This window comes from Thalassophryne amazonica, chromosome 2 (genome assembly GCF_902500255.1).
Source record: "Thalassophryne amazonica chromosome 2, fThaAma1.1, whole genome shotgun sequence".
Taxonomy (NCBI): Eukaryota; Metazoa; Chordata; class Actinopteri; order Batrachoidiformes; family Batrachoididae; genus Thalassophryne; species Thalassophryne amazonica.
This window is the reverse complement of record NC_047104.1, coordinates 30,375,196-30,399,858: the sequence shown is the minus strand read 5'-3', so window position 1 is coordinate 30,399,858 and position 24,663 is coordinate 30,375,196. Positions and strand designations below refer to the sequence as shown.

The window sequence follows — 24,663 nt, the reverse complement described above, 5'->3', positions numbered from 1 at the left end:
GATTTTGTATATATGTTATCACTGTTAAACGTTTGTACATTTGTCTTCTTTCTCATGAGAACGGTGTTGTGCTGTTTTGCACTTCACCCTGAGAACGTACGTGTTATTCAACCTTGTTTTAGCTTTGTCTTCTTTCTCATGAGAACGGAGATGTGCTGTTTTGCACCTGTCTTAATGCAATCCTGAGAATTCAATTTTGTTTTAGCACTCTGGGGTCAATCTGAGCTGGGAATGAAGGACTGGATGTACTTATTGTTATAACATAACTTTGTTTTCGCAGCCTCTAACGACTGGGAGCAAGAGAACGTTTTGACTATTGTGATGTGGTGTTTAGTGTGAAGGAGTGTGGAAGACAGGACACTTCAGGCAGATGCAGAACAGCTGATACCTGCAACAGACGAACGAGATGTGCTGACCTGAAGTGTTCTTCCTTACAGCTGCACTTGACGTATGCGTTTATGTTATGGGAAGAAACTTGTCTTGCGTCATTACCCCCACCCTTAGGACAAGTTTCTTGTTTATGTGATGAGGGCGTCTCTTAATAAAAAGAGCGGAAAAGCAGGCCAGACTTTAGTGTAGCCTTGGTGTACAGCCTGGCCGCACTCCGCGCGTAATATTTGATTTTCTGTCTCACTGGTGTTTCTTGACTCTGTTTGTCTTGTTAAAGGTTTTACAAATGTTTGGAGGAGAAAATACCCAACAATAATATGTCCACAAATCACGTGCAATAACAACTCCTTTACAAATCTCCCTGCATAAATAGCAGAAAAACCATGTGCTTGACTTTAAACAGGGTATTTTGACAGTTTATGACACAGTCACCTTCTGCTGCCTCATTATAGCAGTGCAGTAGCACTGCACCTAATCATAGACCAGCACACCCATGGGTGCATAGAGGAGTGCATTTGCTACTTAAACATCGTGGTCACTGGGCGCAAACATGGCACCAGCACTGAGTCTTGTACAGATAGATTGTAGAAGATAGGGCTCTTATATTTCAGATAAATCTTTTCCGTGATTCCAGTGAGTTTGAGTTTCTTTCTGCTGCCTTCACCTGGTGAGCAGGAAACATGGCGCCCGCTCCATCTGCCAGTCTTCAGACAGGTGCGTTGGGAGCTGCCTGTGAGGCGGTAGAGCAGCGAGGCACACCGATACTCAATGCTAGTGTAGACAGGGTGAAACCTACGAGGAAGCTCCTCAGAGGCATAGTTCTCTCTTTCTGACTGACTGTCCCATTTAAGTGGAATAAATCTCACTGCCAACAAGTCATCAATGTTATACCGCGATGAGAAGTGGAGCCTTTGGTGTGGTCTCTCTCTGCAACAAACACATGCGTTATTTTTCTCTTAAGATGATGATTTAAGTGTCATCGCATCTTTTTTTTTCTCCAGTTCAACCGACAAAATCTTTAATTCTGGTGATTTGTAAATTCACTGTGGAATTCTGATTTGTCTCCAGTAAAGAAAAATGCAGAAGAACAGCTTGTTAAAGAAACACAAGACAAAAATAAATAAAGAAGTCAATTAATTGATTAAAAAATACAAAAATTCTGCAGTCAAAACTGTACACAGGAAAGTTTCTAACTTGGTAACAGCACCCGTGGGTATGAAGACAATAAGTGATATGACAATCTGACATTTGACGCAGTGACTGCGACCTTCACCTAAATGATTGACCTCTGGCTGAAAATCTAATGCCTTGACCTTGACCTTTGCCAAAATGAATTCTTTACTGACAATTTTGGGGTCAACCTTCATTGACATAAGTGGTTTGCTTGAAATCGGCAAAACAAACCCCAGAGGAGTAGGTCAATGGACAGGGAGACATGTCCTTGACCCCATTGACTGACAAATTTAACCTTGGTGGAAAATTCTGGAACCAACTGCCATTTGTGTGCCAAGTGCAATACAAATCAGTCAAAAAATTTTGACATTTGAACCAATTATTCTAAGCCCACCAACTGACCTTTGGTAAATTTGATATAGTCTGTGCAATTCCACAACCCACCAACATATGTGAGTCAGGTTTGCTGCAAATTAGACTGAAAATAACACTTTTGACCTTTGACCCCACTGGCCTTGACTTTTCCCAGAACAAACTCTTTAAAGAACATTTCTGGGGTTGACTCTCATTCCCAGATCAAGTATGTTAGGAAATCAAGCAAAAGACCTTGGAGAAAAATCGAAAGATGAACCAAAACTTTGGCCTTTGACCCACTGACCTTGACCTTTGCTGAAACAAACCCCTTCAGGGCAATCCTGGGGTCAACTTACATGCACACAGCAAGTTTGGTGGAAGCACCTCAGAGAACCAGTGGAACAAACAAACACAAACATTTCTCAAATTATAGTCTGACATACAGGACACGTAATAAATCACTTCTAATGCAGTTGTGTAAAAAATACCATCCTGCGTAAAACTTGTGCCAAAACCTCTGTGGTGAACCTGTACAAATGGAACAACCTAAAGCGGTGGATAATTATCAGAGCTTCAGAACATAGAGAGGAATACCTTCATAAAACTGCGAGGTTGAGTTTGCAATTGTGTCGTACCCGCTGCCTGGTTTTGTCGTTGTTTATCAGAGATTTATGGTTTGTGTGAGATTTCACTTTCACTCATTCCATTACAGAGAATCAAGAAACTTTCATTTGGCCAAATCTTAAATAAAATTTGGTCACGTAAGCTAAAACCACAAATTTGGAGGATTTGTAAAAGTCAGTACTTAATGATGCTAAGTACTTTAAAGACCAGTACGTTGGTACCACCAAGTGGTGGGGAAATTTTATTACAACCTGGCTCTTTTATTATCAATGGTGGACTTGGCAGCACGTTGTCTTAGTGGTTAGCACTGCTGCCTCACAGTGAGAAGGTCCCAGGTTTGCTTCCTGCCTCGTCCTTTGTGTGGGTTTGCATGTTCTCTCCATGACTGTGTGGCTTCCCTCATGTTCCCAACTGCATAACATAACTCTATTTTGTAAAAAACAGCTCAACCGGGGTATGAAACATACCAAGAAGAACTGGACGTGAAAAATACAGAGCAATGTAATTTTTTTTACCCTATTTATCAGGTAGAAAATGAGCTAGCAGTGTAACTAGCTTTGGACAGTTCATACAAAAACTCACCAAACCTGCCAGCTTGTCTTGTTAGCATGTAGATTGCTTGAAAATAATTTTGTAATAGGGTAGTGTTTAAGTTGAGTTATTAATGAAAATAATACAAAACCTACTCTCTAAGAGACTTACAGTAATTTTTCAAAAGTTTGACAAACGTGTTTCAGTTGGAATATGATCATTTAAAATGTGATTTTTACCAAAATACTCACAGACCACTAGGGGTCACACACAGACCACCACTGGTTTGTGAACCACTGTTTAAGAAAGGCTGTGGTAGAGGAATTTTTCAATTTCAATTTATTTCAAATTATTTTCATTTATATAGTGCCAAATCACAACAGAGTTGCCATTTCACACAAGTAAGGTCTAACTTACCAACACCCAGAGCAACAGTGGTAAGGAAAAACTCCCTCTGAGGAAGAAACCTCAAGCAGACCAGACTCAAAGGGGTGACCCTCTCCATGGGCCATGCTACAGACATAAATTACAGAACAATTCAGAAAACAATAATATACAAGAAATGCTGTTGGTGCACAGGACAGGAGGGTCTCCAGCACAAATACCACATCCATCTCTGGATGGAGCTGCTCCTTAAACAGAGAGACAAAACAGAGTCGGGCATCCGAAAGACAAGAAATACAGTATAATTTGTCAGCATTAAACAACAAGAAAAACAGGATACTAAGGTGATCGCCAGCCACTAGCCCTAAGCTTCACTTAAAGACTTGAAAGTCTCCACAGAATCTGACTGTTTTATTGATGCAGGGAGACCATTCCACAGAACAGGGGCACGATAAGAGAAAGCTCTATGACCCGCAGATTTTTTATTCACCCTAGGGACACAAAGTAGTCCTGCACCCTGAGAACGCAAAGCCCGGGCCGGTACGTAAGGTTTAATTAGGTCAGCCAGGTAGGGAGGTGCCAGTCCGTGAACAATTGTATAGACTCGTAGCAGAAAGGATAGTAGCAGGAAGAATTTCTGTGTTCTGTGTTACTGTCAGGGGAGCCAAGGTTTATGCTGTTGAAAAAAAAATCATAAATACTTGCAAATGAATGTTTTGAAATGGCAAATGTCAGACTGTAGTATTTGAAAGCAGCTCAGGTGAATTTTTTCAGGTCACAACATCAGATAAAAGGAGTGAATTTCAATAGTGATTTGTCTTCTGAAGTACACAGCACTTTACAATGATGCCTTACATTCATCTGCCCACTCTCTCTCACACACACACACAAACACACACATGCACACATCAGAGTTGTTGGGATTCTGCTAATTGACCCGTTTTGGCTGTGTTTTTTTGAGTTTGGTATCTTTGTGGGGTCTTCTTTCATCTGTCTTTATTTTCTGCTTATGTGGGTGTATGGATCCGTGTCATACGTGCGTCCTGCACCTGTGAGCGTGCGTGTGTGTGACGTACGTGAGTGGATCTGTGTCTCGCGTGCTTCCCGCACTTGTGATTTTGTGTCTGATGGATGTGAGTGAATCTGTGTCACCTGTGCGTCCTGCACCGGTGAGTGTGTGTGTGTGTGTGTGTGTGAGAGACAGACGTGAATGGTTCTGTGTCATGCAAGTGGGGGTGTGTCCTGGTGTCCTCCACTTGTGAGCGTGTCGTGTTTGGTACCTGTGAGCGGGTGTGTGACTCCCTTCTCCGGTGTGTGTGTGTGTGTGTGTGTGTGTCTGGTGTTCAGCTCCTGCATGCGTGGTCTGGTGTAATGATTGTAATGGTGTAATGAATGAGCACAGTGATTCTGGTCACTGTGTTGTTTTGGTCCTGTTGGATCTAACAGCGGCCTTTGATACAGTGGACCATCAGATCCTCTTGTCTCGCCTGGAAAACTGGGTGGGCATTAAAGGTGTTGTTTTAGATTGGTTTAGATCCTACCTTTCAGAGAGACGTTTTTGTGTCCGTATTGGAGCTGCTGAATCTTGTGCAGCGCCCTTTGCATGTGGTTTGCCTCAAGGCTCCATACTTGGTCCGCTTCTTTTTTCTTTGTATTCACTCCCAATGGGATCAATTTTTAGGAGACATGATATCTCTTTTCATTTTTATGCTGATGACTGTCAAATTTATCTGCCACTGAAGCAGCAAAATGCATACTCTGCGAACCATCTCTTAGAGTGCATTGGTGAGATTAAGGCATGGTTGTCCATAAATTTTCTACACCTGAATGATAAAAAGACTGAGGTGTTGCTGTTTGGACCTAGTGACACTTCCAAAATCAATGTGAATCTGGGTCCCATGAGTCAGTATCTGACACAGACAGCAATAAACCTGGGTGTAAAGTTGGACAGTGATCTTAAATTCGATGCTCAGATTAGGTCAATGGTCAAGTCTAGTTTCTGTCAACTTAGACAACTGGCCAAGGTGAAACGATTTCTTTCAGGACATCATTTTGAGATTTTAATCCATGCTTTTATCACTAATCGCCTGGACTATTGCAATGCACTTTATATCGGGCTGAATCAGACTCTGCTTACTCGCCTACAGATGGTGCAGAATGCTGCTGCTCGACTTTTGGCTGGTGTTAGAAGCTGCGAGCACATTACACCGGTTTTGGCCTCACTTCATTGGCTCCCAGTTCATTTTAGAATTGATTTTAAAATTGTTTTGTTTTTAAATGTCTTCATGGCCTTGCCCCGCTATATCTGTCTGAGCTGCTCCATTTATATGCCCCTTCACACTCACTCAGGTCAGCTGATTTGTCACTGTTGGTTATCCCAAGGTCAAAGAGGAAGCGTAGAGGTGACCGAGCTGTTTCAGTCGTTGCCCCGAGACTGTGGAATGATCTTCCTTTGCACATTAGGCAGGCTGATTCTCTCTCTGCTTTTAAATCGTCTCTTAAAGCACATTTTTTCTCTTTGGCTTTTAACACAGCTTGACACTGTTTTTTTTTGTGTGTGTGTGTGTTTTTTTGCTTTTAACTGTAACTTTTTATTTATTAAATTATTTTAACTTGCCTGTTTTTGTTGTGTGCAGCGCTTTGGTTGTTGGTGCATTTTAAAGTGCTTTATAAATAAATTGAGATTGAGATTAATCACCTCCCTGATTTCATGTCTGTGGTTCGATCCTTCGTTCAGTCGTTAGTTTGTTGTCCACTTATGATTTCTCATGATTCTGGATTGTGGTTTGCCTTTTATTTTGTACTGATTGTTCTTTTGGTTTGATTACTTTGTTCATGCTTTCATAGCTATTCTTTTCTCTTTGATGTCACTTTTTTAGGTTCCAGCTGCACTCACCTTTTAGTGTTTTATTTCTTGATCACCGTTCTTCTCTGTATTTAGTTTCGTGTCTCCTACATCATTTGTTTCCCACGTGTGTTTTGTTTCCTGCTCTGGTTTTCTGCACCCGTGTCTTCCGTGATTACTTGAGCACACCTGTCCTGTAGTCTGATTGGCGGTTCATTATGTGACATGGTGTGTTCTTTGATGGTTGTCTCAGCTTGTTTTGTGTCCCTGTGAGTACTCCATTGTGACCTCTGAATGTTTCTGAAACTTTGGTAGTTTTTTGCTCCTTGTGCCTCCTCGTGATAGCTGTACCTTCTGTTCCCTTCATCAGATTTAATTTGTATATATTATGTTGAACTAAGAACATGGCTCACTCTAAATAAATCACTGAGTTACTCACACCTCCCGATCCTCTCTGTCTGCATATTTGGGTTCTTCATGTATTAACCATAACAAGAGTGCTACTATGAAACACACTCAAGTGTACACTTGCAGCATGTTGCGAATTGAGGACCGTGCCCAGTGGCACTGAGTAACTAGTCTGAAGGAGATTTTTAGCCAAGGGTCCTCTGGTCTCAAGACCACAGTTTTCACGTTTTGAGTCTTGACCTTCACTTCTCCAAGATTACACATTAAAAAAGAATTCTAATAGGGTCATCTAAACAGTATTGGTCAATTTGACCAAAACTGCATCGACCTTTCTCCATTTCTGGTTATAGTAACAAAGCTAAAGGTTGGTGATTAGTCAACCAACATATGCTTAGATTCTGTAGGACAAAATCATCATCATCATCAAACTTTATTTCAGACACATGGTCCATAGTAACACAGAGGAACATACAAAAACAACAACAACAAAAAAGACAATAAAAGACAAATTTCATCCATGGCCACGTAAGCTGAAGCACCAGTGTTTCCATTGTCTAGAAAAGAACCTGACCGAGCTCTGTGCAGGGCTGGTCAGGGTGTGAATGATGCTGTTTACACAATCTGTGAGTCTGCACATGCATCTGTAGATGAGGTTTCTGAGCACAGCAGCACAGGTTGGGACATTGACATTTACAAACATCTGACTGGCACTACTCCATCACGGCACCTTAAGCAGCATTCTCATGCCGTCATTGTTTGTGCATACTACTTTGTTTGTAATGCCGCCACAGGTGGGCAGTATACATTGAAGTGCAATATGCTTTAAAAAGTGCAGTTTTAACAGGTACAGAACACATAGAGAACTTATGAACAAGCATATTAGCTTGTACATATTGAATACAACGCTGCCTGTGAATGTCTCTATCATCAGACAGGTCAGCGGTTATGTAATGTCCCAAGTATTTCACTTCATCACACACTTGGAGGATGCTGCCCGACAGAGAGAAGGCAGGAAAACACAATTTAGAGTCCTCTTTACTTCTGACAATCATGATGTTGCTCTTTTTTGCATTGTATTTAATATCAAAGTCTATACCGTACTGAGAGCAAACCTTTAACAGCTGCTGCAACCCAACGCTACACGGACAGAAAAATTAGTACTTTGGTCTACTGTTGAGCAGCATTGGTGCATTTTTGAATTTTGACTTCCCGTTGACCTCTTTTTAAAAAAAATACCCACTACTCTGAAGAGGAACACAGGGCTCATATTTGCTCAGTGTGCTTCAGGAAACCAAAACCCCCTTTCAAACCTTGTTCCCCGTGACAGTGTCATAAAACATTTAGACGGTTCTTCTACTATTGTTGTTCTCACATGGGAACACAAAATTTGTTTTCATCACAAACCTCTCAGATGTCATCAGGTACTACTGATTTCATCAAATCACTGGCAACACAGATTGGTGAGTCATCAAGCTTCAAACCCATGGGTAGAGCACATGAATAAAACTAGGTATGCACTCAGGGAGTGCATACCTCTGCAAAGTCCACATATGGCTGAAAATGTCTTCTGGATCCAACATGTGCTCCGGATCAGATTCAAAATAGCATCTCTCATGTTAACATCAACTTCACAGCAAAATTTTGTAAATGCTGATACAAGCACCAAATCTGGCATGATGATTCACAAGTTACTTTAAAATCCAACATGGTGGCCATTTTCCAAGATGACCTACTGAAAACTTACTTTTCACATATAAATGTTCCTACTTTAATGATTTGCTTCACATTCTTGGTAAATTGTATTTTGTTCATCACAGTGGACCTGTTTTAGAGCACCAGTGAAATCTGAGATCTGTTTTCAAGATGGCTACCAAATTGACCCCCCAATTTTTTTTCCTCACAAAAATGTTGTTACTTATTTGATTTGTTTGATATTGGTGACAAATTGTAGGTTTTCAGGCATGCCAGATTTAATTTTTCATGTTCCAACAATGTGACACTCCTAGTGGTATAAATTGGCATTAGACCATGTTGAGTGCAGATATTAAAATAACAACACAAAATATTTAACCCTAAACACCTTTTAATTAGCGTACATGCAGTAGTTTTAAGAGAATAACATTTTCAAAATGTGGTGGGTGGAAACTATGAATACTAAATGGAATAAACCTCACTCTAATTTGACACATAAGCAAAATAAAACACAATAAATAGCAAATCAAATATAACAAAATGAAATTTGTCTCAATATAATTTTGATCAATCAGATAGGAGTATTTCTATGCAAAAAGTGATTTTCGAGGAGTTACCTTGTTATAAATTGTGGCTTCACAACCTCCTGCTGCACGAGTGCAGACACTCTGGGCTCTCGGCAGGCTGCAAAGGAGGTGAAGATCTATTAGCAGATTATAAAAAAAAAAACAAAAAAACTTCTGTACGGAACCCGGGAGACTTTTTCTGGCCATGATAATTTGTGCGCACATTTTCCTTTAATTGAACCCACAAATTAATAAAACGTGCTCTGAAATTAATAAAACGTGTGCACGTTTTCCTGGCCGTGATCATTCGTGTGCACGTTTTCCGTTAATTGAGCCCGTGAATTAATAAAATGAGTGCACGTTTTCCTTTCATTCAAAATGAACTCCATAATATGACCTAAATTGTCATCCTCATGACGGGGAGAAGCTTCGTCCTCAGCATCCTTTTTAATGTACTTAAACTCCAGATGATGTCATGCTGGGCAGCTTGTTCTCTATATGTCCTTGTGCGCTCAAACCATGATGATATACCCTGACCAGATCCATTTCTAATGGGGAAATGTATTACAATGGTCCCTTGCTATAACGCGGTTCACCTTTCATGGCCTCGCAGTTTTGCGGATTTTTTTTAGTGCAATTTTGCATGCTTTTTTTTTTAACAGCACACTGTGTTCTGCGCATTGTGTTCCTCATCAGGCGGGCCAGTCGCGGCACCGGTCGGCATCACCGCGATTGCTCTCACTGCCTCTGATGCGCTTACTGAGTCTGCGGGCTCGGTAAACGCAGCAGCGGGCCACTCACACCGCCCTCCTGTCTGCTGTGCGGAGCTGCGCCAAATCTGGCAACAGATCCAGAGACTACGCTCGCTGTTTTGATGCGGATGTTGACTGCAGCCGCAGAGCTCCGTGGCCACCAAGAGAGGACTTGGATTCTTTGCGGGTTCCGCATCCGTAAAAATGGCGCTGACTACTACGCCGATTTCGCTTATCGCGGGTTATTTTTAGAACGTAACTCCTGCGATAAACGAGGGACCACTGTACACTGTCTGCTGGTTTGTTGACTACTAGCCAAGATTTATGTGTCACAACAATATTGAATGCACGTTTTACAAATGGTGGCCATGTTTAAGTAGATCGTGCCTTTGTTTTACTCAAGCGATGCTTAAAACGTGAGCACAATATAATAAAATGTGCACACAATGTAATAAAATGTGCACACAATATAACAAAATGCAACATGCACACAATATAACAAAATGTAACGTGCACACAATACGAGTTCTGTGAGAAAAGTACCCGACCTTTTTATTTTTTCAAAAACTATATGGATTTGAATCATGTGCGCTTGCATCAGACAAGCTTGAACCTTCGTGCGCATGCGTGAGTTTTTTCACACCTGTCGGTTGCGTCATTCGCCTGTGGGCAGGCTTTGAGTGAGCACTGGTCCACCCCCCTCGTCAGATTTTTATTGTCAGTAAAATTGGCTGAGAGGCTGCCGCTTTGCTCCATGAATTTTTTTTTCAGAAACTGTTAGAGACAGCCAGTTGGAAACCATTCGAAAGATTCAGATGGATTTCGGTGAAGATTCTATCGGTATCACACGGATTAAGGACCATTAAAACTGGATTAAAAACGGCCCACGGCGGCGGAGGGTGCACCGCGCCCCGAGCGGCCATCGACAGGCTGGAACGAGCAGATCACTTCCAAATTTAAGGCTCTGTTGATGCAGGACGTCGTGTGACTAGCAGAGAAGTTTCAGAAGAGGTCGGGATCAGCACTTTATCGGCACATTCCACTGTTAAAGGAGATTTTGTAATGAAAGACGTGCGGACGGATTCGCACGTCGGGACGCAGCCGCTCACAGCCGCTGGACAAACAATACCGCCGTGTTGGAAGTCTCACAGGACAAGTTGGAACATGCCCAGCTGTTAAACAATTTCTCGGATACTCACTCGACTGAAAAGCCATCAAAAGCCGTCTGAATCTTCTGAATGGTTTCCAACACGGAGGTGTTTTTTTTTTTTTGTTGCGCGCAATGAGCGGCTCCGAGCCGACGCGCGAAATCCTCCGCACGTCTTTCATTACAAAATCTCCTTTAACAGTGGAATGTGCCGATAAAGTGCTGATCCTGACCTCTTCTGAAACTTCTCTGCTAGTCACACGACGTCCTGCATCAACAGAGCCTTAAATTTGGAAGTGATCTGCTCGTTCCAGCCTGTCGATGGCTGCTTGGGGCGCGGTGCGCCCTCCGCCGCCGTGGGCCGTTTTTAATCCAGTTTTAATGGTCTTTAATCCGTGTGATACAGACAGAATCTTCTCCGAAATCCATCTGAATCTTTCGAATGGTTTCCAACTGGCTGTCTCTAACAGTTTCTGAAAAAAAAATTCATGGAGCAAAGCGGCAGCCTCTCAGCCATTTCACTGACAATAAAAATCCGATGAGGGGGTGGACCAGTGCTCACTCAAAGCCTGCCCACAGGCGAATGACGCAACCGACAGGCGTGAAAAAACTCACGCATGCGCACGAAGGCACAAGCTTGTCTGATGCAAGCGCACATGATTCAAATCCATATAGTTTTTGAAAAAAATAAAAAGGTCGGATAGTTTTCTCACAGACCTCGTATAATAAAACGTGTGCACATTCTCTCAACATGCAAAACATTTTGCGATGACACTTCCAGGGCTCCGTACTTCCTAAATCTACCTCACTAAAACAGTTCAGCCACAACAACATGAATAATTTGACTCAAATAAAACACATTTATTATTCAAAGCCATCAGTACCCTTACAAAAGAAATCACCAGGATTACTGTTCACATGTCAGGTTGTTATTGTGGAAAAATTCCTCTATTTTCCCTTTTTTTTCCCAGATAAGTTGTCATGTCTTAAAAATTAGTATTGTAGGAAAAAACAGAAATAAAGTGGGAATGAAGCTCTTTTTTGTTCTTACATAATTTACCTCTCACACACTTGGGAGGTCTGCTACTCCAAGAACCATTAGAGAGGCAGGTACTCTGGTGGTTTCCACTCAGAATGTAGGGCTTGTTACAGAAAAACTGAACAGGCTGTTGATCTCCTGCTGCCCCTGGAGCAGAACTGTGGTACCCATTCATTACTTTGGGTGGAGGAGCACATGGGACTGTTTGGGCCACACAGAGTGAAGCACACGTAAGGTGACAAAGACACACAAATCATCAGGTGAAATCAACACAAAGTACCTGGAACACATTTGGGAACCATGCCGCTCCACGTGGTGTTAGGGAGACAGATCCTATGCTTGGAGCCGACCAGTTGGAAAGGTGGATGACAGAAATATTTCACAGATACTAGTTCCTCCCGCTGTCCATATATTGGGAGGAAATATCCGTTCACCAGGTCCTCCAGAGGCAAACAAACTGGACTCCTAATGGCCGAAACTGTAGAAATAAAACACTTAACTGTGAAGGAGAGAAAACTGATCCAACAAATAAACCAAAAATAGTCTCCTTAGACATCCCTCCTTTGAAAATCCCAACAGGTGACTTGAATTTTCAACTTTAAAAAAAGATGAAACAATGGCCAACATTCTGACATATTGCTTTGTACAGAATCCCAGCACGTGGACCAATTATGAATGATTTTGGAGTGCCAAAGTAGCTTATGAACTGTGGATAAGTAAGACCGACACAGGTCCTGTGCAAATCCAGGTATATTATAGCATGAAGCACGTGAGAGTCTATGGGTTTAATTTACTAAGCTCCCACATAACAAGGGTTAAATTGTATGGGCAATCCAAACCTTTGAGCACTGGGATGGGGAAGGTTTTACAGGTGATTTAATAAGTGTAAATGCACATGAATAGCAGGTGGTCATCATAGAGTGAATATATACTGGACAAAGCCTGTGTGACGCCACCCGTAGGTTTTCCATAGCGACTCGGAACAGCCCATATGAAGCCTGTGTCTGGGCGTTGCTATGTCCATAGAAGTGACCATGGTGATTCACAACGATATCAATGTGTTACAAACAGTGTTACCACAGTTACTTTGAAAAGTTACTTTGTTAGTTACTTTATACAGTTACTTTATTAGCAGCTGCTGACACCTTGTTGGCAACTGGTGAATGTAACTAATAAGGTAATTAGTAATCTGACTTGGTTACTTGACTTGGTTAGATTGAGTAACTTAGTTACTTTTCTGAGTACTCAATCTTAAAAATAACCCAGTTTAATTGCTAGTTACTTTAGTAGTTACATTCAGCAGCTGCCAACAAGTTGTCCGCAGCTGCTAATGAAGTAACTGTATAAAGTAACTGCAAGTGTATAAAGTAACTGTATAAAGTAACTAATAAAGTAACTTTTCAAAGCAAGTGTGGCAACACTGGTTACGAAAGAAGCCTAACAACACCCCTCTCTTCAAGTCCAACCAGCTAAGCTAACACGTTAACCTTGGTTCAGGTGTTCATTAAACAATATTTTTAGGAACTGTGCGGTGGTTCTCCTGATGATTTGCTTTGGTGTGAACATTAAAAGTTATGAGCCGCTTATTTTCTCAGTAATTGTGTATTAAGTGAAGCTAACAGATGACGCTACTGACAGCTGCTAAAAGTGCTAATGCAGGATACAACATTAAATATGAGAATTTCACCCAGCACAAATACTGCAGCAGGGACGTCTTAGATGATCCACTACGATGTTTCACAACACAACAAGCCATATTATTCCAGGTGTGTGTCATAAAATACTCAAAATGACAGACACAGCCTCCACAACAGCTAGCAGCTGGATCAGGTGGACTCAAAGTTACGGTCACAGTGAAGCGGAGACGCTCAGCCGCTGTAACTCGAAGCGACCACACCCCCAATTATACAGAACTTTATGGCTTAAAACATCTTTAACTAAGAAGTTAGAAAATAATTCACCCTGTACAGTTGCAATGAAGGAGAAAATATCTAGAGAAACTAAAACTGCTTTTATACCAGGTTGTAAACATGTTTAGTTCTGCTCTAAAGTTGGACATTTTAACATGGAGTCCGAAGGGAATGTGCTGTCTTGAAGCCAGCCTCAAACGGCCAGTCAAGGCACTGCAACTTTTTCTTCTTCTAGAAGGGCTTCAACTGAGGCCATCAATGTTTACCGCTTGGTGATAATGTGAGACAGACAGCAGTATGTAAATGAGGATTTTGCATATGTTAATGGCTGTAAAAATAGTAGCAGTTTAATCATTTTCTCTGCAAGTTGTCTGTTGAAAACGGCTCTTATCACTTCCTGAATCTTCCTGCTCTTGAGTTTTCCAAAGGAACAACATCGGCCCTAACTGACAAAAGATGGGCTTGGGAGATGATGACGAAGTGTCCCTCAATAGGTTGCTGGACAAATTGCCTGATATGTAGGATAAGTACCGAACTAACATCCCTCATGATTAGGCACACAGTCGACTTGGAGATGTGGATGTGGATGGTGTCGCTGATAACCTGCTCAAAGGTCCCACAGGCATAACACCTCAGCATAATCAAAACCTGAAGAAGGGCTGCCAAGGCATTGTTCCTCCTTGTTGATGGTTGATGGCTAGAGCTATCATGTCCATGATGAAGAGAATTGTAGATGATGGAAGTGGTATTGCTGTTGAACCTCGGCCTCTGTAAACATCTCCAATGATTTGTTCCGCTCCCAGACGACCTGCTGCTGCCGCAAGGCTCTCCTGCCTTCCTGCTTCATCAAGTGCTGGTACAGGAAAACCGCCATTTTTGAGGTAAGACACTGACGTTTTGTCTACTGAAATAAGATTAGCCTCCTCTGTAGCAGGCTAAAAACTATATTTGGCTAACAACAAACTTTAGCCGACTAAGAGCTTTGTGCATTGAGTAAGTCAAAAGATTAGTTGACTGAATGAATTTAGTCGACTCAACAAGATTAGACTGCTTTATGAAGCCCAGCCCAGGTTCTGTGGCTCCTTCATGGCTGGAAAAGACGCGTCCAGCACGCTCACATGCATGCATGGTGGGTGTGTGCCAGCCGAGCCACAAAGCCAGGAGGCTGATCATCTTCAATCATATAAAAGCAAAATTATGTCAGCCCTTCACAAGTTGTTCCACATATTGTGCATGTTCTGAGTCGCAGAAACTAAGTAGCATAGGGCACAATGCACCCGTATGACTATTCAGTGAGGAAGTTCATCGCTCAAATTTTTTGGTCTGTTCAAATATCAAGCAATGCATGGGTGCCACCCTGAAACTGAGGTGAGTGGATGGTGACACTGGACAGCATCCTTGCAGATGCTGTTCACCAGCTGCCGCCACCCAGTGAGACACTAACCTTAGAAACTCAGCATGCAGGTGTATTTGTAATGGTGTTTGTGCATGTTTTGGGCCTTTCATAAATCAGGCCCTTAATGTTTTGTACAGTGTTATAGTAAAACAAGGATCCCATTCTGGAAGACCAAGGCCCTCACTGGCAATAGATTTGTAATGACTCAGTACAGACTGACACCTCCAGATGAAGGTAAGGCTAAGGTAAGTGGCTAAATGTATAAGCAGTTTAAAAAAACAAAACAAAAAAATGTTCTTTATATTTAGCAAGTAAGCATCCACATTTACCTCCATAGGGATCATCTATGTGCAACCAGACACTTCTAATGACATTTTCAATTGTGATAAGAAGTGAGTGCTTTTCCATTTACTCTGTACAATTACATTATGGAACCAGTTAGCCCATGGCAGTGTTTGTATTATACAGTAAATCAAGACTGGGGAAAAATAAAATTTCCCTTTAAGATCAATAATTACCAGGCCAGGCACTGGACTCTGTAAGACACACCCACTGAGTTGGTCTTTGGGAGAGATTGTCTGTTCACCTATTAGATGATTTGCGCCCCCCACCTTGCATCCCCCAGCTCATTTATTTTTAAAGCAACAGTCACATTAACGGGCTGTTAATTTTTATGTGCAGGATTCATCACCGCTGTGTCTACTTGACTATAAACTTTAATATCAGTTTTAAAGAACCAAGCGACCTGAATAAGGCTGCTGAACTGGTGCATAAGACACCTTTACATGTGTGGTTAAAAAAACAAACCAAAATGAAAACTGAATTTTTATTTGTGAAATTTGTTTTCAAACACTATTTTTTCAAAGGTGGCCCAAATTCAAGGACAGAGATGTTTCCCATCACTGTGCTTCATTCAAGACTCTGAGCAAGAATGAATGTCTACGAATGAGAAGACGGGATAAATGGGATGCAACTTGGCTGCATAATTTGGCTGAAAAGGGGCAAGTGGAGGGAGATGACTGTGATAAATCTGTGTCACTGATGGTTTCTCCCATCAGCGCTCTGTGTGGGAGGCTGCACAGCTGGCACAATCACACAAATGAGCTCAGGAGCAAACATGCTGCATGCAAACAAAGAGCGGCTGCATCACCTGAGCGGTGGATATGCACAGTCACTACCCTGGAGTGTCAATGCATTTTTCTGTTAAAGTCCTTCAGCTTGATAACACAGGAAACAGAAATACTACAAATGATTTCCTGCCAGATTGTGGCGAGTCAGATTTCAATATAAACTCTTCAAAGATAATGCTTATTGTGAGGTGAGGCAATCACATTGTGTTTTGTTCACACTGTACTGGATCTGCTGTGCCGACCCTGAAAAACCAATAAACAACAGAAATACTCATATCTTTGATGTTGCCAATGATTATACCTGCCTGAACTCTCCTGAAAAGTAAGAACAAAGCCATCAAAGTTGTTGTAGCCATCAGATACGAACAGGATGTGCACCACATTCCCGGAACTCTTTAATGGAGGAGGCAGGCTATCCCCACAAAACCGGCCAATCACAGGCGAGCTCAGCTCTTCACCGTCACGCACCTCGACATAGTCGTAATGACAGTTATGGTCAGACTCCACACTGAGCAGTGAAAACCTGCAACGTAACAAATGATATATTTTAGAGACTGATGTGAAAGAAAAGTATATCAGAGCCTTGATTTGGCCAGCAAATGTTCCAGATTTACCTGGAAGTCAAAATGATGTGGTTACGTTTACTAAATGCACAAAATTTTACATTATCTGTCCATCAGTCTATCAGATCACTATGGCAACAGACAAAAAAATGCACCCCATATATTTCTTCTCCTCATCAACATTTTCCAGCTCAGTTGGAAGTATCCCGAGGTGGTCCTAGGCCAGGAAATGGATGCAATCCCAAGTTGCGCTGTGGCCGCAAGGACTAAGACAGTGCAAGTTTTCATTGCAACAGGTGGTTGTACTGACAAGTTGTTCCATTCCTGATCATGCATGTATCAGTGCATAATGTACAGCAGTGTTGCCAGATTTGGGCCCGCTAGAACGTGGCCCCTGACCCCAATTGAGTAACCCTGTTCCCTCTGATTTAGCCCATCCTGTTGCCAAGCATGACTTTTACAGCAAAAGAGGTACTTTTCTTTCTGCCCCAAATATGGCCTTTTAGGACTTACTGCGGTTCCACATCTGACAACAATTTTACATGTACAAATTGTGGGACGCTGTGGAATTTCTCTGTTGGCCAACCCTTTTATTGAATGGACACTGCCATCTAGTGGGCTCAGAAAAAAAACACCACATTCTGAATGAGGCTTGTTGTGCCATCACTACATGACTGAAGAATGTTAGGGCCCCGCACACATAGTACGAAGTTGGTCGAATTGCGCATTAAGTGCGCATGAAGCAGGAATCGTATGCAAAATGGGTAATTTCGTAGCTGCCTCTATCGTACACCTGTTGCAACAACTATTTGTGCACACCAAAGACAGAGAGAGCCCACTGAACCCTCTCACGGCAGGTGTTGGCCAAATTCCAGCTGACACACACAAACATCTAACACCGCTCGTTTGACACTTAGAAAATGTGTGGCCATTCATACTATCATCACAAAAACAATCAGCAGACGATTACTGTCAAGCTAGATGTGAAATTTGTCAAAGTGCCCCACGAGTGTGAAGTTGCCGAGTGCACATGGGGCATGGCAGAGTGTCGGCCCCCCCACAACACATGTGAGTGTGTTTTGTGCGCACACACACACACACACACACCCCGCTCTCCTCAAAACGTCTGCATGTGGTTCGCGTGCCCTCCCGTAGGTGAGGCATGTCTCATCTTGGTCTGTGCACTGACAGGACAGGGTGCGTGGCCGGCTGCCTACAGGTGTTGAGACTTCTCCAGTTCTGGACATCACAGCCAGGGCCGCTGCTAAGATTTTGGAGGCCCTAAGCATAACTGGTCAGGGAGGCCCCCCCACCCCCATACGAGAGGAACCCCCCCCCGTAAAACACTTCATTATATTATGTTATCTAGTATCCGGTGTATTCCATAATGATAGGAAAACTACATGAAACCATTATATTATATTAAATTATGGACACATAGAAAAATACCTAAATATTAAAATGCTCAATACTACACATCAAGCAAAAACAGTGGTGGCATTGTGAAACTATACACAACCACAACAAATGCTAAAGTTTACCAGCAGGTGTCACCCTTTCTTTACCCTAAGGGGGAATGGAGCACTCTACAGTACCCCCACCAACTAAACTACGTTTCTTTTCCAGCATTCTGCTGACTGCACGCAAGCATGCATGTCTATTTTAAGTAGTGGATACATAATTTACATACATATGCCTTAAATAAAAGTTCTGAAATTATTCTCACTATTCTTGGTATATTTATCAGCCTGTCAAATTTATAGTTGCTATCTGATCATGTTGTCAGGCAGAATAGATTTGGACCTAAGTAGTGCACTGACGGCTAACTAGGACTTTGTTGACTTATAAGGCACTCAAAATCTTCAAACTACACTGCCCAACTATTTGCAAACGTGCCACATGCCTTGTAATATCCAGATTAGTTTAGCGTTTAAAGCTACATCAAATCAGCAAAGCCAACGCAACCTAGCACCACTGAACATTAAGTAATCAAAACAATTTAAACCTTTAACATGTACTTACCAGCAAGGGATGCACGGGCATCATCTTTTTGTTTCTTTTTCCTCCGTTTTTCAGCTCCAGACTCCTGCTGTCGCTTCATTGTTTAATTGTGGCATAGTGGCAACTTGTCGTCTCGTGTCAGAATCGAACGTGGGCTAGCAGTGCTACTTCAGTTAGGCGCAGGGTTGCCAGATTGGGTGTTTTCCCATCCAATTGGTTTGTTTAGGGTAAAAATATGGCACTGGTCCTGGACGAGTTTTTTGTATAGAACTGCCACACACATTTTAAAAATCAGTTCAAATTGCGCAGGATTTAGTGCTTCCTTGCATTTCTGAGCATTTATTGGACTGGAAATCTTCACATCTGGCAACCCTGGTTAGGCGACACAGCGAACAGAGAAAGACGCAAACAGGGCTGTACCATTTCAGGGAATCGGGCGGGGGTGGATAGGGGCTTTATATTAAGCAAAAAAAAAAAAAAAAACTGTTAATTTGCCCCAATTAAGTAATGGGGTAGGGGCCTACACAATGTTTAAAGACAAAAATGATGGGCCTATTCATAAATAATTCATATTGATTTTGAAATGTAATAATTTCAACACGTTTCAGTCAATTGGAGTCCCTGCAAACTAGTGCAACATGGTTGGTGCACCACGCAGGCTGCGTAGTCTGCTTATGCCGAACGGCGGCGCTGATCACAGCTGCAGCACACGTCCCGTGTTGTGACAGCCGCACGTGCGTGTGCTTGTGTGGAAATACATGAAAACATATATCGCTTTTCCGACAGGCTGGAGAAACAGACCGTCAGTTCATGTGGACACGGAGCAGGCGATCTGAATGTCACAACTGACAGGACACGCATGTCAGGCCGTGAAGGCTGTGAGCGGCACACCAAAGGACCAGAACAAGCCAACAGTGTGACAAATACACCACCTTCAGTCACGTATCAGCAGAAATACGCTGTACCAAATGGCGTTTGGTCAGTTATCACAGCGCTTTTTTCTTTTTTAGAAAATACATTTATCTGCTTGTTGATCAATCAATCAATCAACTTTTTTCTTATATAGCGCCAAATCACAACAAACAGTTGCCCCAAGGCGCTCCATATTGTAAGGCAAGGCCATACAATAATTATGAAAAACCCCAACGGTCAAAACGACCCCCTATGAGCAAGCACTTGGCAACAGTGGGAAGGAAAAACTCCCTTTTAACAGGAAGAAACCTCCAGCAGAACCAGGCTCAGGGAGGGGCAGTCTTCTGCTGAGACTGGTTGGGGCTGAGGGAAAAAAACAGGAAAAAGACATGCCGTGAAGGGGGGCAGAGATCGATCACTAATGATTAAATGCAGAGTGATGCATAAGGAGCAAAAAGAGAAAGAAACAGTGCATCATGGGAACCCCCCCACAATCTACGTCTAAAGCAGCATAACCAAGGGATGGTCCAGGGTCACCCGATCCAGCCCTAACTATAAGCCTTAGCGAAAAGGAAAGTTTTAAGCCTAATCTTAAAAGTAGAGAGGGTGTCTGTCTCCCTGATCTGAATTGGGAGCTGGTTCCACAGGAGAGGAGCCTGAAAGCTGAAGGCTCTGCCTCCCATTCTACTCTTACAAACCCTAGGAACTACAAGTAAGCCCGCAGTCTGAGAACGAAGCGCTCTAATGGGGTAATATGGTACTACGAGGTCCCTAAGATAAGATGGGACCTGATTATTCAAAACCTTATAAGTAAGAAGAAGAATTTTTAATTCTATTCTAGAATTAACAGGAAGCCAATGAAGAGAGGCCAACACGGGTGAGATATGCTCTCTCCTGCTAGTCCCCATCAGTACTCTAGCTGCAGCATTCTGAACCAACTGAAGGCTTTTTAGGGAACTTTTAGGACAACCTGATAATAATGAATTACAATAGTCCAGCCTAGAGGAAATAAATGCATGAATTAGTTTTTCAGCATCACTCTGAGACAAGACCTTTCTGATTTTAGAGATATTGCGTAAATGCAAAAAGGCAGTCCTACATATTTGTTTAATATGCGCTTTGAATGACATATCCTGATCAAAAATGACTCCAAGATTTCTCACAGTATTACTAGAGATCAGGGAAATGCCATCCAGAGTAACGATCTGGTTAGACACCATGCTTCTAAGATTTGTGGGGCCAAGTACAATAACTTCAGTTTTATCTGAGTTTAAAAGCAGGAAATTAGAGGTCATCCATGTCTTTATGTCTGTAAGACAATCCTGCAGTTTAGCTAATTGGTGTGTATCCTCTGGCTTCATGGATAGATAAAGCTGGGTATCATCTGCGTAACAATGAAAATTTAAGCAATACCGTCTAATAATACTGCCTAAGGGAAGCATGTATAAAGTGAATAAAATTGGTCCTAGCACAGAACCTTGTGGAACTCCATAATTAACTTTAGTCTGTGAAGAAGATTCCCCATTTACATGAACAAACTGTAATCTATTAGACAAATATGATTCAAACCACCGCAGCGCAGTGCCTTTAATACCTATGGCATGCTCTAATCTCTGTAATAAAATTTTATGGTCAACAGTATCAAAAGCAGCACTGAGGTCCAACAGAACAAGCACAGAGATAAGTCCACTGTCCGAAGCCATAAGAAGATCATTTGTAACCTTCACTAATGCTGTTTCTGTACTATGATGAATTCTAAAACCTGACTGAAACTCTTCAAATAGCCCATTCCTTTGCAGGTGATCAGTTAGCTGTTTTACAACTACCCTCTCAAGAATCTTTGAGAGAAAAGAAAGGTTGGAAATTGGCCTATAATTAGCTAAGATAGCTGGGTCAAGTGATGGCTTTTTAAGTAATGGTTTAATTACTGCCACCTTAAAGGCCTGTGGTACAGAACCAACTAACAAAGATAGATTGATCATATTTAAGATTGAAGCATTAAATAATGGTAAGACTTCCTTGAGCAGCCTGGCAGGAATGGGGTCCAATAAACATGCCGATGGTTTGGACGAAGCAACCAATGAAAATAACTCAGACAGAACAACCGGAGAGAAAGAGTCTAACCAAATACCGGCATCACTGAAAGCAGCCAAAGATAACGATACATCTTTGGGATGGTTATGAGTAATTTTTTCTCTAATAGTCAAAATTTTGTTAGCAAAGAAAGTCATGAAGTCATTACTAGTTAAAGTTAATGGAATACTCAGCTCAATAGAGCTCTGACTCTTTGTCAGCCTAGCTACAGTGCTGAAAAGAAACCTGAGGTTATTCTTATTTTCTTCAATTAGTGATGAGTAGAAAGATGTCCTAGCTTTACGGAGGGCTTTTTTATAGAGCAACAAACTCTTTTTCCAGGCTAAGTGAAGATCTTCTAAATTAGTGAGACGCCATTTCCTCTCCAACTTACGGGTTATCTGCTTTAAGCTACAAGTTTGTGAGTTATACCACGGAGTCAGACACTTCTGATTTAAAGCTCTCTTTTTCAGAGGAGCTACAGCATCCAAAGTTGTCTTCAAAGAGGATGTAAAACTATTGACGAGATACTCTAACTCCCTTACAGAGTTTAGGTAGCTACTCTGCTCTGTGTTGGTATATGACATTAGAGAACATAACGAAGGAATCATATCCTTAAACCTAGTTACAGCGCTTTCTGAAAGACTTCTAGTGTAATGAAACTTATTCCCCACTGCAGGGTAGTCCATCAGGGTAAATGTAAATGTTATTAAAAAATGATCAGACAGAAGGGAGTTTTCAGGGAATACTGTTAAGTCTTCTATTTCCATACCATAAGTCAGAACAAGATCTAAGATATGATTAAAGTGGTGGGTGGACTCATTTACTTTTTGAGCAAAGCCGATAGAGTCTAATAATAGATTAAATGCAGTGTTGAGGCTGTCATTCTCAGCATCTGTGTGGATATTAAAATCGCCCACTATAATTATCTTATCTGAGCTAAGCACCAAGTCAGACAAAAGGTCTGAAAATTCACAGAGAAACTCACAGTAACGACCAGGTGGACGATAGATAATAACAAATAAAACTGGTTTAGGGACTTCCAATTTGGATGGACAAGACTAAGAGACAAGCTTTCAAATGAATTAAAGCTCTGTCTAGGTTTTTGATTAATTAATAAGCTGGAATGGAAGATTGCTGCTAATCCTCCGCCCCGGCCCATGCTACGAGCATTCTGACAGTTAGTGTGACTCGGGGGTGTTGACTCATTTAAACTAACATATTCATCCTGCTGTAACCAGGTTTCTGTTAGGCAGAATAAATCAATACGTTGATCAATTATTATATCATTTACCAACAGGGACTTAGAAGAGAGAGACCTAATGTTTAATAGACCACATTTAACTGTTTTAGTCTGTGGTGCAATTGAAGGTGCTATATTATTTTTTCTTTTTGAATTTTTATGCTTAAATAGATTTTTGCTGGTTATTGGTAGTCTGGGAGCAGGCACCGTCTCTACGGGGATGGGGCAACGAGGGGATGGCAGGGGGAGAGAAGCTGCAGAGAGGTGTATAAGACCACAGCTCTGCCTCCTGGTCCCAACGCTGGACAGTCACAGTTTGGAGGATCCAAGAAAATTGGCCAGATTTCTAGAAATGAGAGCTGCTCCATCTAAAGTGGGATGGATGCCGTCTCTCCTAACAAGACCAGGTTTTCCCCAGAAGCTTTGCCAATTATCAATGAAGCCCACCTCATTTTTTGGACACCACTCAGACAGCCAGCAATTCAAGGAGAACATGCGGCTAAACATGTCACTCCCGGTCTGATTGGGGAGGGGCCCAGAGAAAACTACAGAGTCCGACATTGTTTTTGCAAAGTTACACACCGATTTAATGTTAATTTTAGTGACCTCCGATTGGCGTAACCGAGTGTCATTACTGCCGACGTGAATTACAATCTTACCAAATTTACGCTTAGCCTTAGCCAGCAATTTCAAATGTCCTTCGATGTCGCCTGCTCTGGCCCCCGGAAGACAATTGACAATGGTTGCTGGTGTCGCTAACTTCACATTTCTCAAAACAGAGTCGCCAATAACCAGAGTTTGATCCTCGGCGAGTGTGTCGCCGAGTGGGGAAAAACGGTTAGAGATGTGAACGGGTTGACGGTGTACACGGGGCTTCTGTTTAGGGCTACGCTTCCTCCTCACAGTCACCCAGTCAGCCTGCTTTCCCGACTGCCCGGGATCTGCCAGGGGGGAACTAACGGCGGCTAAGCTACCTTGGTCCGCACCGACTATTAGACCGTTGATTAGAGCCTTTTCATGCTCCTGTTACAAGACAGTGATTGTAGTGCAGTGGTAAAGTTTCCGTTTGATAATCAGAGCGTGCGGGTTTGAATCCAGTGAGTGGCTTTTTGTTTTTAATTTAACCAGGGTTATTTAACCGCGGGGTCCTGTATTGCATCCCCTTTTATGTGTTATACATATCAACCCAGTGATACTCACTAATTATACAGCTGGTTTTTATTTTATTTTCCTCCACATTAGCGGCGCAATGTGGTGCACCTCGTCCCATGGAACACAGTGAAACAGCTGCAGCTGTCACTCTGAGTTGTACTTATTCACACTATGTGTGAAGGGGCCCTTACAAAGGGTCAGTTTGTGACACCGTCCTGAAATTCGTCACATTTTCATGGCGGTGTCACAAAATTAATTTGTGATGGTATCACAAAATTTGGGGTGACACCGGGGGGGGGGTAAGCGGGGTTAGATTATGGTTAGAGTTAGGGTTAGAAATAGTAAAATAAAAAACACATCATGAAAATATGATTCATT

At 42.1% G+C, this 24,663-nt stretch overlaps 1 protein-coding gene across 1 annotated transcript in view; it reads right to left on the bottom strand.

Moving 5' to 3' along the window:
* si:ch211-102l7.3 (inactive serine protease PAMR1) overlaps nt 1-24,663 on the bottom strand; it is a 53,093-nt gene that overhangs the window by 18,731 nt on the left and 9,699 nt on the right. Inside the window, exons 4-8 of the mRNA XM_034162693.1 lie at nt 16,653-16,864; nt 12,186-12,383; nt 11,927-12,106; nt 9,019-9,085; nt 1,055-1,317 (exon numbers count right to left, since the gene is read on the bottom strand). Of these exons, the coding sequence (XP_034018584.1) occupies nt 1,055-1,317; nt 9,019-9,085; nt 11,927-12,106; nt 12,186-12,383; nt 16,653-16,864 (920 nt within the window). The remainder of the gene's footprint in view (nt 1-1,054; nt 1,318-9,018; nt 9,086-11,926; nt 12,107-12,185; nt 12,384-16,652; nt 16,865-24,663) is intronic.